The sequence below is a fragment of the Salvelinus namaycush genome, chromosome 22 (assembly GCF_016432855.1).
Source record: "Salvelinus namaycush isolate Seneca chromosome 22, SaNama_1.0, whole genome shotgun sequence".
Taxonomy (NCBI): Eukaryota; Metazoa; Chordata; class Actinopteri; order Salmoniformes; family Salmonidae; genus Salvelinus; species Salvelinus namaycush.
The window spans coordinates 9,256,698-9,267,239 of NC_052328.1; the positions used below are offsets into that span (position 1 = coordinate 9,256,698).

A 10,542-nucleotide genomic window follows, 5' to 3' on the forward strand; every position below is an offset into this window, starting at 1 on the left:
TGTTACTATAAGGCTACAGGAACGGTGGCAGTAGTTGTTGAATAAGCTATGCAGGGCCTAATGGTAATCAATGGTAATCCGTGATAATGAAAATTGTTTACCTCGGCTGATTTTATGGCCTATGCAGCACTATCCAACATAAAAAGTAATAATCCAAAAATGATAGTTTGCACTTCTAGAATGGATAGGGTGTAACTGTCTCCTAAATGTTATATAATCTTATCCAAATGAAAGACCTCAATCAATGTGTGGATGTGTGTGTGCGCGCGTGCGTGCGCGCGTGTGTGTGTTTCCTCAGTTATATCAACTACATAACAACATGAAACCTTTGACACTTATATTTCAAAAATATTATTTTGAAAAGGGCACTAACAGTTGATTCAAAAGCTCTGTTTTGTAGTTCTTTTTCCATGTTTCCAGCATAGGCATCAAAACCACGCGATCAATATCATTAGAAAAAGTCCGTGAACTATATGCAGCCCGCCAATTGGAATAACAATTTGATCTGCCTCACGCGTGGAAAAAAATACAATTGTTGTGTTTGGAAAACATCATGATCTCAATAAGCCTATCTCTGCACCATGCAAGCCCCCCCCCCCCCCCCCCCCCTCGTTAATAATAAAATGAGAAACTGTATCCGAGAAACTACAATGTTTAATTTATTATTATGTAAGCTATTTGGGGGGGTGATTATATGGTAATTGCTCATTATTCTTGTATATTTATCGCTGTACCTTATGTCAAGGCCAAGGGAATTGTGTAGGGTTCATTCTCTCGTTTCAAGGATCAATTTCAGAAGCAATTTGTGAAACAGGACAGATCAAGTTTGTCATGACGTCAGATTCTGACAATGCAACCGCAAGCTATAAGTATCAGCTCAAAAACATTTTCTTCTCTGACACGACGTTAGTCTACTAGTTGAGATGAGAATGTTGAGATGAGAATGTGAAATGGCAGTAGCTGACACTGTGTAGACTGCACTGTATACAATGTAAAAAGTAACTACCGAACTCATTATAGAAATTGAGTAGTGGCTACTCAAACATTTCCAACGGTCAGTGTATACAGTGAAAAATATAATTCTAAAATAGTATTATGCAGTTTGTTGTGCTTAGATGTGTAATTGATCATGGTGAACTGATATCAAAACCGTCAGACAAATTGGCGTTCAATAATGAGACAGGTCAGTCCCACTATCAACAAGGTCATGTGTACGTACTAATCGTAGGGCTCTATTTAATCCGCATTGCGGAAGTTCAGTTTTACAGCGTGCTTGAAATTTAAAGGAAGTGTTCCTGGTTTAGTGGAGACTGCGTTCATGGAAAATGTTGCATATGTGGGCTCAATCGGAAATGACCCTTACATTTATTTAGCGGAATATGTAATTCGTCAGATTTACAGATTGAATAGAGCCCTTACTGTCAGAGGCTACTGCAGCATCCTGTAATGCTTACAGCTCTACCTCCAGTTACTGCAAGAGGAATAAGCATTGTGCTCAACAATGCCTGCTAAAATTACAAATGTTCAAATACATAAAACAATGTTAAACATTAACACACAACCACTGACAATTAGCCTACTAGTCATAACTACGTAGGCCTACTATTTACACTTGAAAAAAAATTGTAATGAAGGTTTATCATTTAAATAGAAGGGACCCTAAATTTTAGTGTTCACTACAACAAATGGTAATGTTCAAGTAACTTCAATCGTTATAGTACAGAATACATAATGCAATTTATAACTTCAAAAGATATGGGTGGTGATTATGGCTCTCGAGTGACGCAGCGCTGCATCTCAGTGCAAGAGGCGTCACTACAGTCCCTGGTTCGAATCCAGGCTGCATCACATCCGGCCGGGATTGGGCGTCCCATAGGGTGGCACACAATTGGCCTATCGTCGTCTGGTTTGGACCGGGGTAGGCCGTCATTGTAAATAAGAATTTGTTCTTATCTGACTTGCCTAGTTAAATAAAGGTTACATTTAAAAAATATAAAAAAATGAAGGTCACTGAAATACTTTGAGTTGGGTTACTCGAATGGTTCTAGGCAACGGGTTTCCTCAAAATAATTGAGTTAGCAGAACTAATGACTTTTTACAGCGTAGCTAGTGTCAAGAAACGTGAATTAGAGGACAGAAGTTGGCATTACCTAGTTTCAAGCAACGTGAATCCGAGTAGGACGGAAGTTGGCATGCACCACTATGGCCTAGGCCCTAGGCCTACCAGTAAATGCAAACAATGTCTTTAAAGTCTTCAAAAACCGGATCATAAATCACACATGATATAAGGCTTGCAGTCCCTCATCTGTGCATAATGGTGATGAAAGGTAGCCTATATTTGTGAGTGCGAGTTATAAGTAGGCTATAGGGCCCGTGCTACTAACAAGAGCAGATTAGTCTCATTGCATGTTTTATATAGTGGACTTCATCTAATGTGTGTTTATTTTCGCAGATATACTTGTTTTCAGTGTTTAGGCTACAGCAGGGGAGTGCGTTATTGATGTGTAATGGTCGACATCCAAATACCATTCACATTAGCAACATCAGCGGACATATTTAGACCTACTAATTGCAGATTAAGGGGTTTGGGTCACTGGGATCATTTGATAGGACGGTTCTTTAAATGGCGGATAATTCTTTCACATCAGGTAAGTAGCCTAGACCTTTGGCTTACTTGCTATCCTTTCAGATGGTGTCAGAATCCATATTCCCGGTCGAGTATTTAGCAGCCAGGAATGATCTGGCTATAGTAACTAAATAATAAAGCCAAGCCATGGGGCTTTGATGATTGATCGTTTCCCGGTCCTTATTAAGGGCAGCCAAAAAAAACTTTAGCCTCTGTACCGCGGAGCAGCGCAAGGTTAAATAAGCGGGTCACAAGGTCCCCAGCACTCCCCATACACACAGCTTTATTGTTTGGGAAAGGAATCGATTGATACAGTATATGGGGACTAGTATCTCATAACTTAACATTCACTGACCCAGAGCAAGTTTGAGTGGAGGAAACAGTAGGCCTACCGGAACCACTAAAGATTAACAATGGCAAACAACGTCTTCACCTGCCTTGCTCAAGAAGACAGGTGCGCTTCCCTGCGCACATTGGTATTTTATCCCTTGCGTTGCTGTATTATCTCCGTGAAAATGTTAAATTGTCAAATCCCAAGATATGTAAATCCTTGCAATTGTAGGCCTTGTAAAAAGGAGAAGGTCGAGGCTTTACGCACAGTCATAGGCCTATGCACAGACTTCTATGAAAAAATATAGGCCTATCATAGCCTTTATCACAAAAATACACCGAGTTATGTTGCAGAAAAAGACACCAAATAGTGTGCAGTGTTAATCCAATAGCCTATTTGACGAATATATCCACTATAAAATAAAATACATTTCAGCATGTGTCATAAAGGCATGCAATGCACGGTTTGAATAGAAATGTCCTCCCCTAGCTCCAAATTAGCTGTGTGAATAGCCTGTATAGGCCTACTTGTGTAGAAGTGCTAATGTATAGGCTATTCATGGGAACCCGTACATTTGAACAGATCCGGTTCTTCATTATAACATTTATTTAATTTCGTTGTATACAATAATCTGCCTTTAAATTCAAAAGACTGGCTTGTTTAAATCAAAAGAGTGTACAATTAATAAAACGAGACCCAGTCATAATGAGGAGGCTGTTCTGCTTATTGAGGCACCGCGGAGGGAGAAAGTGCGCCAAATTTGTTTGCAGCGGATCAAGGCTCACCGCCTTCACTGCACTTTCTTTATCTTAATTCCAACTTGAAAATATATAATTATCTAGTTTGAACAGGACTGCTATCAAATCCTTCTTTAGGCAGGGTAGGGAGAAGCTCGAGTGGATTGCGCGCTCTGAGCCGCTCGGTGTTGCCGGAGATAGGAGTAATGAAGTTGTGGAGTCCGGAGATACAAAGGGCATTAACCTCATTAGCATGAAACCTTTTCTTCTAACTATTGTGGGACCTTTTCAGCCCTCTAATCCCCCTATTTCAAAGCTGGGTTTGTAATAAAGCTTTTAGGGTTTTTTCAAAGCTAATGGTATTCTCTGAAGATTCTTATTGCTGTTATAGTCCATGGGCCGATTAAAACTCCCCATCCATATATGGGGACCATAGTTTGTATGTAGGCATATAGCCCCCCCATACCACCCCCTCCGAAAAGCTCCTTTTCAAGATGTGAAACAATTATAGAAATAAACACCACACCTCACATCATACACTGTGCATTGTGGGACTTCACATGTTTAGGAGATACATAGTGTAAATATAATACAGTTTAATTTTGGAACATCTAAAACAATTTGATGTGCATTTTTCCCATGTGACTACACATTTATTAATTTAATGGTTCACCCATTGATCGGGTTCCCGCCTATAAATATCTGGGCATTTGGATTGGCAAGGGTAAAAAAAAAAAAACATACTGATGAGCTAGTTTAAACGCCTCTCTCTAAACAGCCGGAAGCATATTGTAGTCAACTTTCCTGCCAGTTCTTGACTATGGTGACACCAGTTACCAGAATGCAGCAGCCACTACTCTTAAACCTTTGGATGCTGTCTACCAAAACCCTTCGATTTATCACAGGTTACGGTTTTAATACGCATCACTGCATCCTGTATTAAAAGGTTAGCTGGTCCTCATTAAAGTCCTGTAGGTCACTTCAATATTCCCTTTCTGTTTACAAAACTCTACTACACAAGCTTCCGACTTACCTAACTTCGTTGTTGAAGCATAAAACATGAGATACCAAACCCTTTGACAGAGTTGGTTAACTCTTGAGGTTTCTCGGGTCTCCACCGAATTAGGTAAAACCTTTCTTACTTTTAATGCACCTCACTACTCAAACAATTCACAAAACTCATTACAATAGGATGTTCTGGTGCCGCTATGGTAATTTAAATGATTGACTGAGGACTTAGTAGCTGAGGAATATAACATTTTGTAGCTGAGGAATATACCGTTTTTCTTAAATTGCGTTGTGCTGTATTTTTTATTTCATTTTACATTGTATCGATGGCTGTTTTGTTTCCATATTGTATTTAAGTGTGTTACCGTGACCAGGGCACCCTTGTGAATGAGACCTTGGTGTCAATGGGTTTGCCCCGAATAAATAAATAATACAATTTTATGTTTGAGTCACTTATAAAGGAAGACGTTGGTCTATTAAGCTCTTAGATGTCAAAACAAAAAATATATATATAATTTATTTTTGCCGTACAAGCGTAATAGGCTACACATAAAATGGGAAAAGAGTAGACATGCGTTTATGCTGTTTTGTTTGTGATCAATTTGTGGGAAGAGCGCGTGTACGCATATCCTACTCGTGGCTGTCGGAGACAAGATTTTAAACAAAGATCTCATTTAGCTGCACATTGCAACCTTCCCTTATCGCTTCGTGAGGGGTAGTCAGATTGTACTAAATTATGTCCAACCAAGCCCCCTTGGATCCACGGATTAAGAGATTAAAGTGGACCACTGGGCAATGCATCCCCTTTCCCCCTCATATTACTCGCATGATAATTGCCTAAACTGATTTGCACTTTCACAAAAGCTCGTAGGACTCTTTGTAGCCTGAACAGACCAGACGCTGCCCCTCTAAATAAAAACGGATTAATGCAGTCTATCAGACTGAGGAGCAAATGAACCGCCGGAAAAACAACCATGCACTTGCCACAGAAAAATATTTTGGGATTTTATAAGTTACTTTTAACAAGCCACATTGTCTGGATTCCTTCTAAAATTAGTCATAGGCCTATCTCAAATATAGGCGAATTGTGAGACTGGTTTGGCCAAGATCAAGATATATGAAGCGGGTGATTGGTGGCAGCCAATAGCCTATAAAAAGTGTGAAATAATACACGCTTGAATTGAAGAGCGTAACAGGTCTCTTTATAAAATGTCAAGATATGAAAGTTGATCTAAAATCAAAACCCTACTTTTACTCCGCGCGCAACATATTGATAAAACTTTATTGACAAAATATTAACAATTACATACTTCTTGGAAGTATACTTTGTGTTAAAATTGTAGCAAACTTAACACAAACACAACATTATTTACATTCTGATAAAAGAGGGTTTAACAGAAACATTAACTTTTAGTATCTCTGTACATGGATACGCTCAGTGCTTGACGTTTTCTCGCCTCTACGGCAGTCAATTCTTGCATTAGTCCTTTGTGGCAACTCTCACGGGAGGGTCAAATCCTGACAATATGCTCGTGACAGAATAACGGAGACATGGTAAAGCTTTAGGTTTAAGGAATGTCCTGGATACTTTCCCTTTAAGTACTTTATCTGTGGTTTGATAAACTTTTATAAAGTTTTCGAAATACATTTTCTTTAAAAACACTATAACGCAGCACTGCTACTTCATACTGTTCTCACAATCACTTTAACACGATAATCATTAATTAAAAGACTGCACACTTTGTAAAAAGGAAGAAGCACAACATCTCTGAGATTGAAAATAGAGTTAAAACAACGTTGTTTTTGAGAAAATTATCAAATTAAACAACTACCAGAAAGTCTACCATGCAATTTAAGTTTTACAAAAACAGTTGTGGATTTTGGTATCTTGAGTGGAAACGTTCGTATTTAGAAACTTTCAGAAGTGCAAATGTCCAATGTGAATTGGAGATTAATTTTTGGGTGGTTCGTGGGAGATTGTAGTGGTGGGTTGATGCGTGGAAGGTGGTCAGGTAGGTGGACTGCGATACTGTCAATCACTTTTGCCTGGGCAATTTGATACGGTTTGACAGACCCATGGTAGTGACAGCAGTGCCACCAATCGGATCTCTCACCCTCAGCTGCCGATCTCCGAAGAATCGAAATGTGACATTGGCTTTACCCTCTCTCTGTCTCTCTGTACACAGCATCCTTAGCCATGTCATCCTTCACGCCACACGGCTGTCCCAGGTTCAAACAATTTCGTATTTTAATCGTCTGAAGTTACATCAATTTCCTCCGGGCTTCCCGATCCTTGTTTAGTTGCGAGTCTCCATCGGTTTATGTGATGGGTCCCCTTCTTCTTCTGTTGCGAATCTGAACCCTCCTCTTCCAACTTTTGCCGCTTGAACTTGGTTCTTCGGTTCTGAAACCACACTTTTACCTAAGGGAAATAAATAAAGGCTACAATAAATACCAAAATAGTAAACAAAAACCATCCACGTGCGTAAAGTGAGAATTCAAATAGCAGAATAGCAAAAGAGATACAAACATAGACTATAAAAGGAGTGCAAAGGCCTTACATTTTTGCATAGGCTCTCATAGATCGCTGTGTGAAAATGTGCCCAATGCTATAGGCCCTAAATGTCTTACAAGTTAGGCTAGAAGTACGGTTATTTTCAGATGGGATATTGCCTAGGTCAAAAATGGCATGTATTGCATGCTCTATTTTTTTATAGTACAAACATAAGCCAATTACCAGACATTGACGTCACCTTGGTCGAAAAAAAACGGGCGCAAACAGGCCCACGAATATGCAATGCATAACAAATAAGTTTCATTTAATTTCTAATAATTTCCCCCAAAATGTAAAAGTCACATTGCTTGTTAATTTTAAGCCTTTTGTAAATGCATATCAATAGGCTAGTGGGCAATATTAATATATACAAGCCATCCGTCTGACAGCTTGGCAAGTGAGGTGCATTTAATGTGCTTTCAGTCAGCTAATTGAAGTGGGTGATGGTTAATTTCTCCCTCATTCCCCTCTGAAAGCCTCCGTTTAGAGAAGAGCCGGTGGTGACACTGGGACAAAAGACACCGACCGTTCCACAAGCTGATAGGCACAAATACGATCTTAAATATGGCCAGGGAAATTCATTGAGTCCGTCTCGTTCTTTTTAGCGTGCCATAGATCCTTTAAAATGGTTAACTGGTTAATTGCCCTCCATTTTGAATGGAAACCTTTTTTCCCCCAAAACAAAGTAATTCAACCCAACGAGGTTGTACAATGATCATGGATTTCATCCAACTAAAAGCCTCAAGGCCGATGGTGGTGTATACATTTATTTTTGTATATCTGAAACTGTGGGTTTACAGGTCTATCCAATAGTAGGCCCAATTTTGAAAAATGAATGAAAAAAAAATGAAATGTTTTCATTTATATAATTTTTCCCCCTTAATTTCAATATTTAAAATAGAATAGCATTTAGGCCTATGTGAAATTCATAAATTTGACCTGCTATACGGATTAACCATAGCATGTGTGCAGTTTCCCCCAAAAGACAACACATTGTCGTGTTTTCAAGAAATGAATAAATCACTCCCGTAATGTCATTTATAGGCAGGCATATGAATTCCCAATAAACAATTAGCATATTCAGATAAATTTAGCATATTCACAGATTCCGTAGCCAACACCAAAACAAGTTATTATTGTCCTATAGCCTAATGTAGGTAGGCCTACAGGCTATAAAACACCCCTTGAAAAACACCCCACAAACCTGTGCGTCATGTCAGGTCTGATGCAACTTGACACAATCGTCTTTTAAATCCATTCCCTATTCAAAGTAGGCCTAATGCGGATTTAACGATACACTTGTGAATATTCTATTCATTTTCTTACCTGAGTTTCTGTGAGGCTAAGGGTGTGCGCAAGCTGTTTTCGTTCGGCACCTACGACGTAATGGTTTTTTTCAAATGCGTGCTCAAGCCGCAGAAGTTGGGAAGGGGAAAAAGCTGTCCGAATTCTTTTGGGCTTTCTGGCCAGTGCATTGTGCAAAAGGAAGCTCTCCGGGCTTGTTTCGTTACCTGAAAACGACAATGGGAGGGATATTAATTATGACCACTCTTATGTTGCAAACTGAGGCTAAAGAGATGATGATGCTATGCTCATAATTTGGCTATACCGCAGACTTGGGCCTTCTAACTTTTAACTAAAGTCTACGGCAACACTCAATTGAACATTGAAACCAATTTAGTCACAAGCAACACCTTGACAATTTTTTGCAATCATTTTAACAATAGCAAATTCATACAGTTTATATTATTCAATGGGAACAATAGGGCTATGCAGTGGCTAAATTAAGCGCCGTTTCGATACAGTCTTTGGTTATCCTTAAAACACTAGGCCTACACATAAAAAATAGCAACACAATGGTCTACAATCACAAAGGGGCCTAGAAGCCTCTATAGCCTAATCCTTTTCGAACTTTTATTTTTTAACATTAGCCTACAGTCATTGGTATACTGTAAGTATATGGTGGAGAATATAATAGACTACATTAGCCTACATTTTTGTCAGAATTACTATCAAGACCCTTATTAAAATAACCATTATGAAAACAGATCGTTCACTTATTATACAATTTGCATGTCACTGTTTTCAGAAAAGGATCATGTGCATCCACCAGCAAAAATATATAATTTTCTAAAATGACAGTCCAATTTGGGGGACGATAAATTAATAGTACGATTTTAAAAAGTGCATTGTGTACAATTTCTTAAACAGCAGTTTGGGCAATAAAAACATAGCCCACAAATACGACCCAATGCCTATTCCAAGGCACGGATGATTACAAAAAAAAACACAGGCATCTATCAATGTAGTTAAGTTGATTTGCATTCAGTTTAAACATGAAGTAAATATCTAGGCCAAATTAAATCGTTATTTATTTTTCAACAATAATTTTTTGGTTCAAAATAACAAGTCATTTAATTATATCGGCCTACACTTTCCAGTTGTAAGGTTTTATGCTTATTTTTGTTTCAATGAAATATTTTAGATGCTAAAGGACTTTTCAAAAGTCCACTCTTTGCAATTCCTTTTTTAACAAAATGTAAAATGATAGGCTATAGACTACCAGCAAAATAAATGTAAACCCGTGTCACCACATTGAGAAATACTATGCCCTACATTAAGCTACTAAAAGTACCCTAGCCTATTCCAGTTGAACAGTGTTCTAATTATAACTAATTATAACAGACAAAAACAGTTTGTAAAACTGTTCGAGACAAGGCGATAGATAGCACATATATTTCCAAAATTCGATAGCGCGCTGATATTTATCATTCGTTTCTTTATTCTCATAATTACATGTTATATTGGCCTACATAAATGCTATGGTACATCCAAAAGGGCTTAACAGCATAAATACGTAATAAATGCGTTAAAAAGACAAATGTAAATTCAACATACCTTGGAATCTGTGACCCAAGTACCTATATCTATGTATTAGCCATGGGTAAAAAGTTGAGGGGTCCCTTTGCTGGCTGGCAAAAAGATGGTGCGGACTATGTGAGGATGAAAGTGGGTGAGCCAAAGCGTGTGGAGGTGGTACCGAATGAACTGGGACACCGGAGTTGTTCTGATGTGAGACCGCCTCAGCGAACACCAAGTCCGGATTAGAGTAGACGCCCCTGCCGCTGGAATGAAACCCGTTCAGAAATGGATTCATCTGGCTGGAGTTTGCATAGCTCAGAGCTGCTGGTCGTATGGGCTCCTCAGACCTCGACACTGGTAGAGGATTATCCTTCGCTACCAACGATTCTATAGTAAAACACCTCTTCGGTGTAGGTTGAAACAT

At 38.8% G+C, this 10,542-nt stretch overlaps 1 protein-coding gene across 1 annotated transcript; it reads right to left on the bottom strand.

Annotated features, from left to right (window-relative positions):
* Window positions 1-6,950: 6,950 nt before the first annotated feature.
* On the bottom strand, window positions 6,951-10,542 carry LOC120066960 (homeobox protein EMX2-like). The gene is made up of 3 exons (XM_039018298.1): window positions 10,155-10,542; window positions 8,583-8,767; window positions 6,951-7,124 (listed from the first exon to the last, which is right to left on the bottom strand). Exons 1-3 carry the CDS (start codon window positions 10,540-10,542, stop codon window positions 6,951-6,953), a joined length of 747 nt encoding a protein of 248 aa, XP_038874226.1.

Excerpts from the sequence above, each read along its gene's own strand:
- LOC120066960 (XM_039018298.1), bottom strand. The coding sequence starts at position 10,542 with ATGTTTCAACCTACACCGAAGAGGTGTTTTACTATAGAATCGTTGGTA. Across the intron at positions 8,768-10,154 it reads CTTGGGTCACAGATTCCAAG|GTAACGAAACAAGCCCGGAG; the intron begins GTATGTTGAATT and ends TGTCGTTTTCAG. Across the intron at positions 7,125-8,582 it reads TTAGCCTCACAGAAACTCAG|GTAAAAGTGTGGTTTCAGAA; the intron begins GTAAGAAAATGA and ends TATTTCCCTTAG.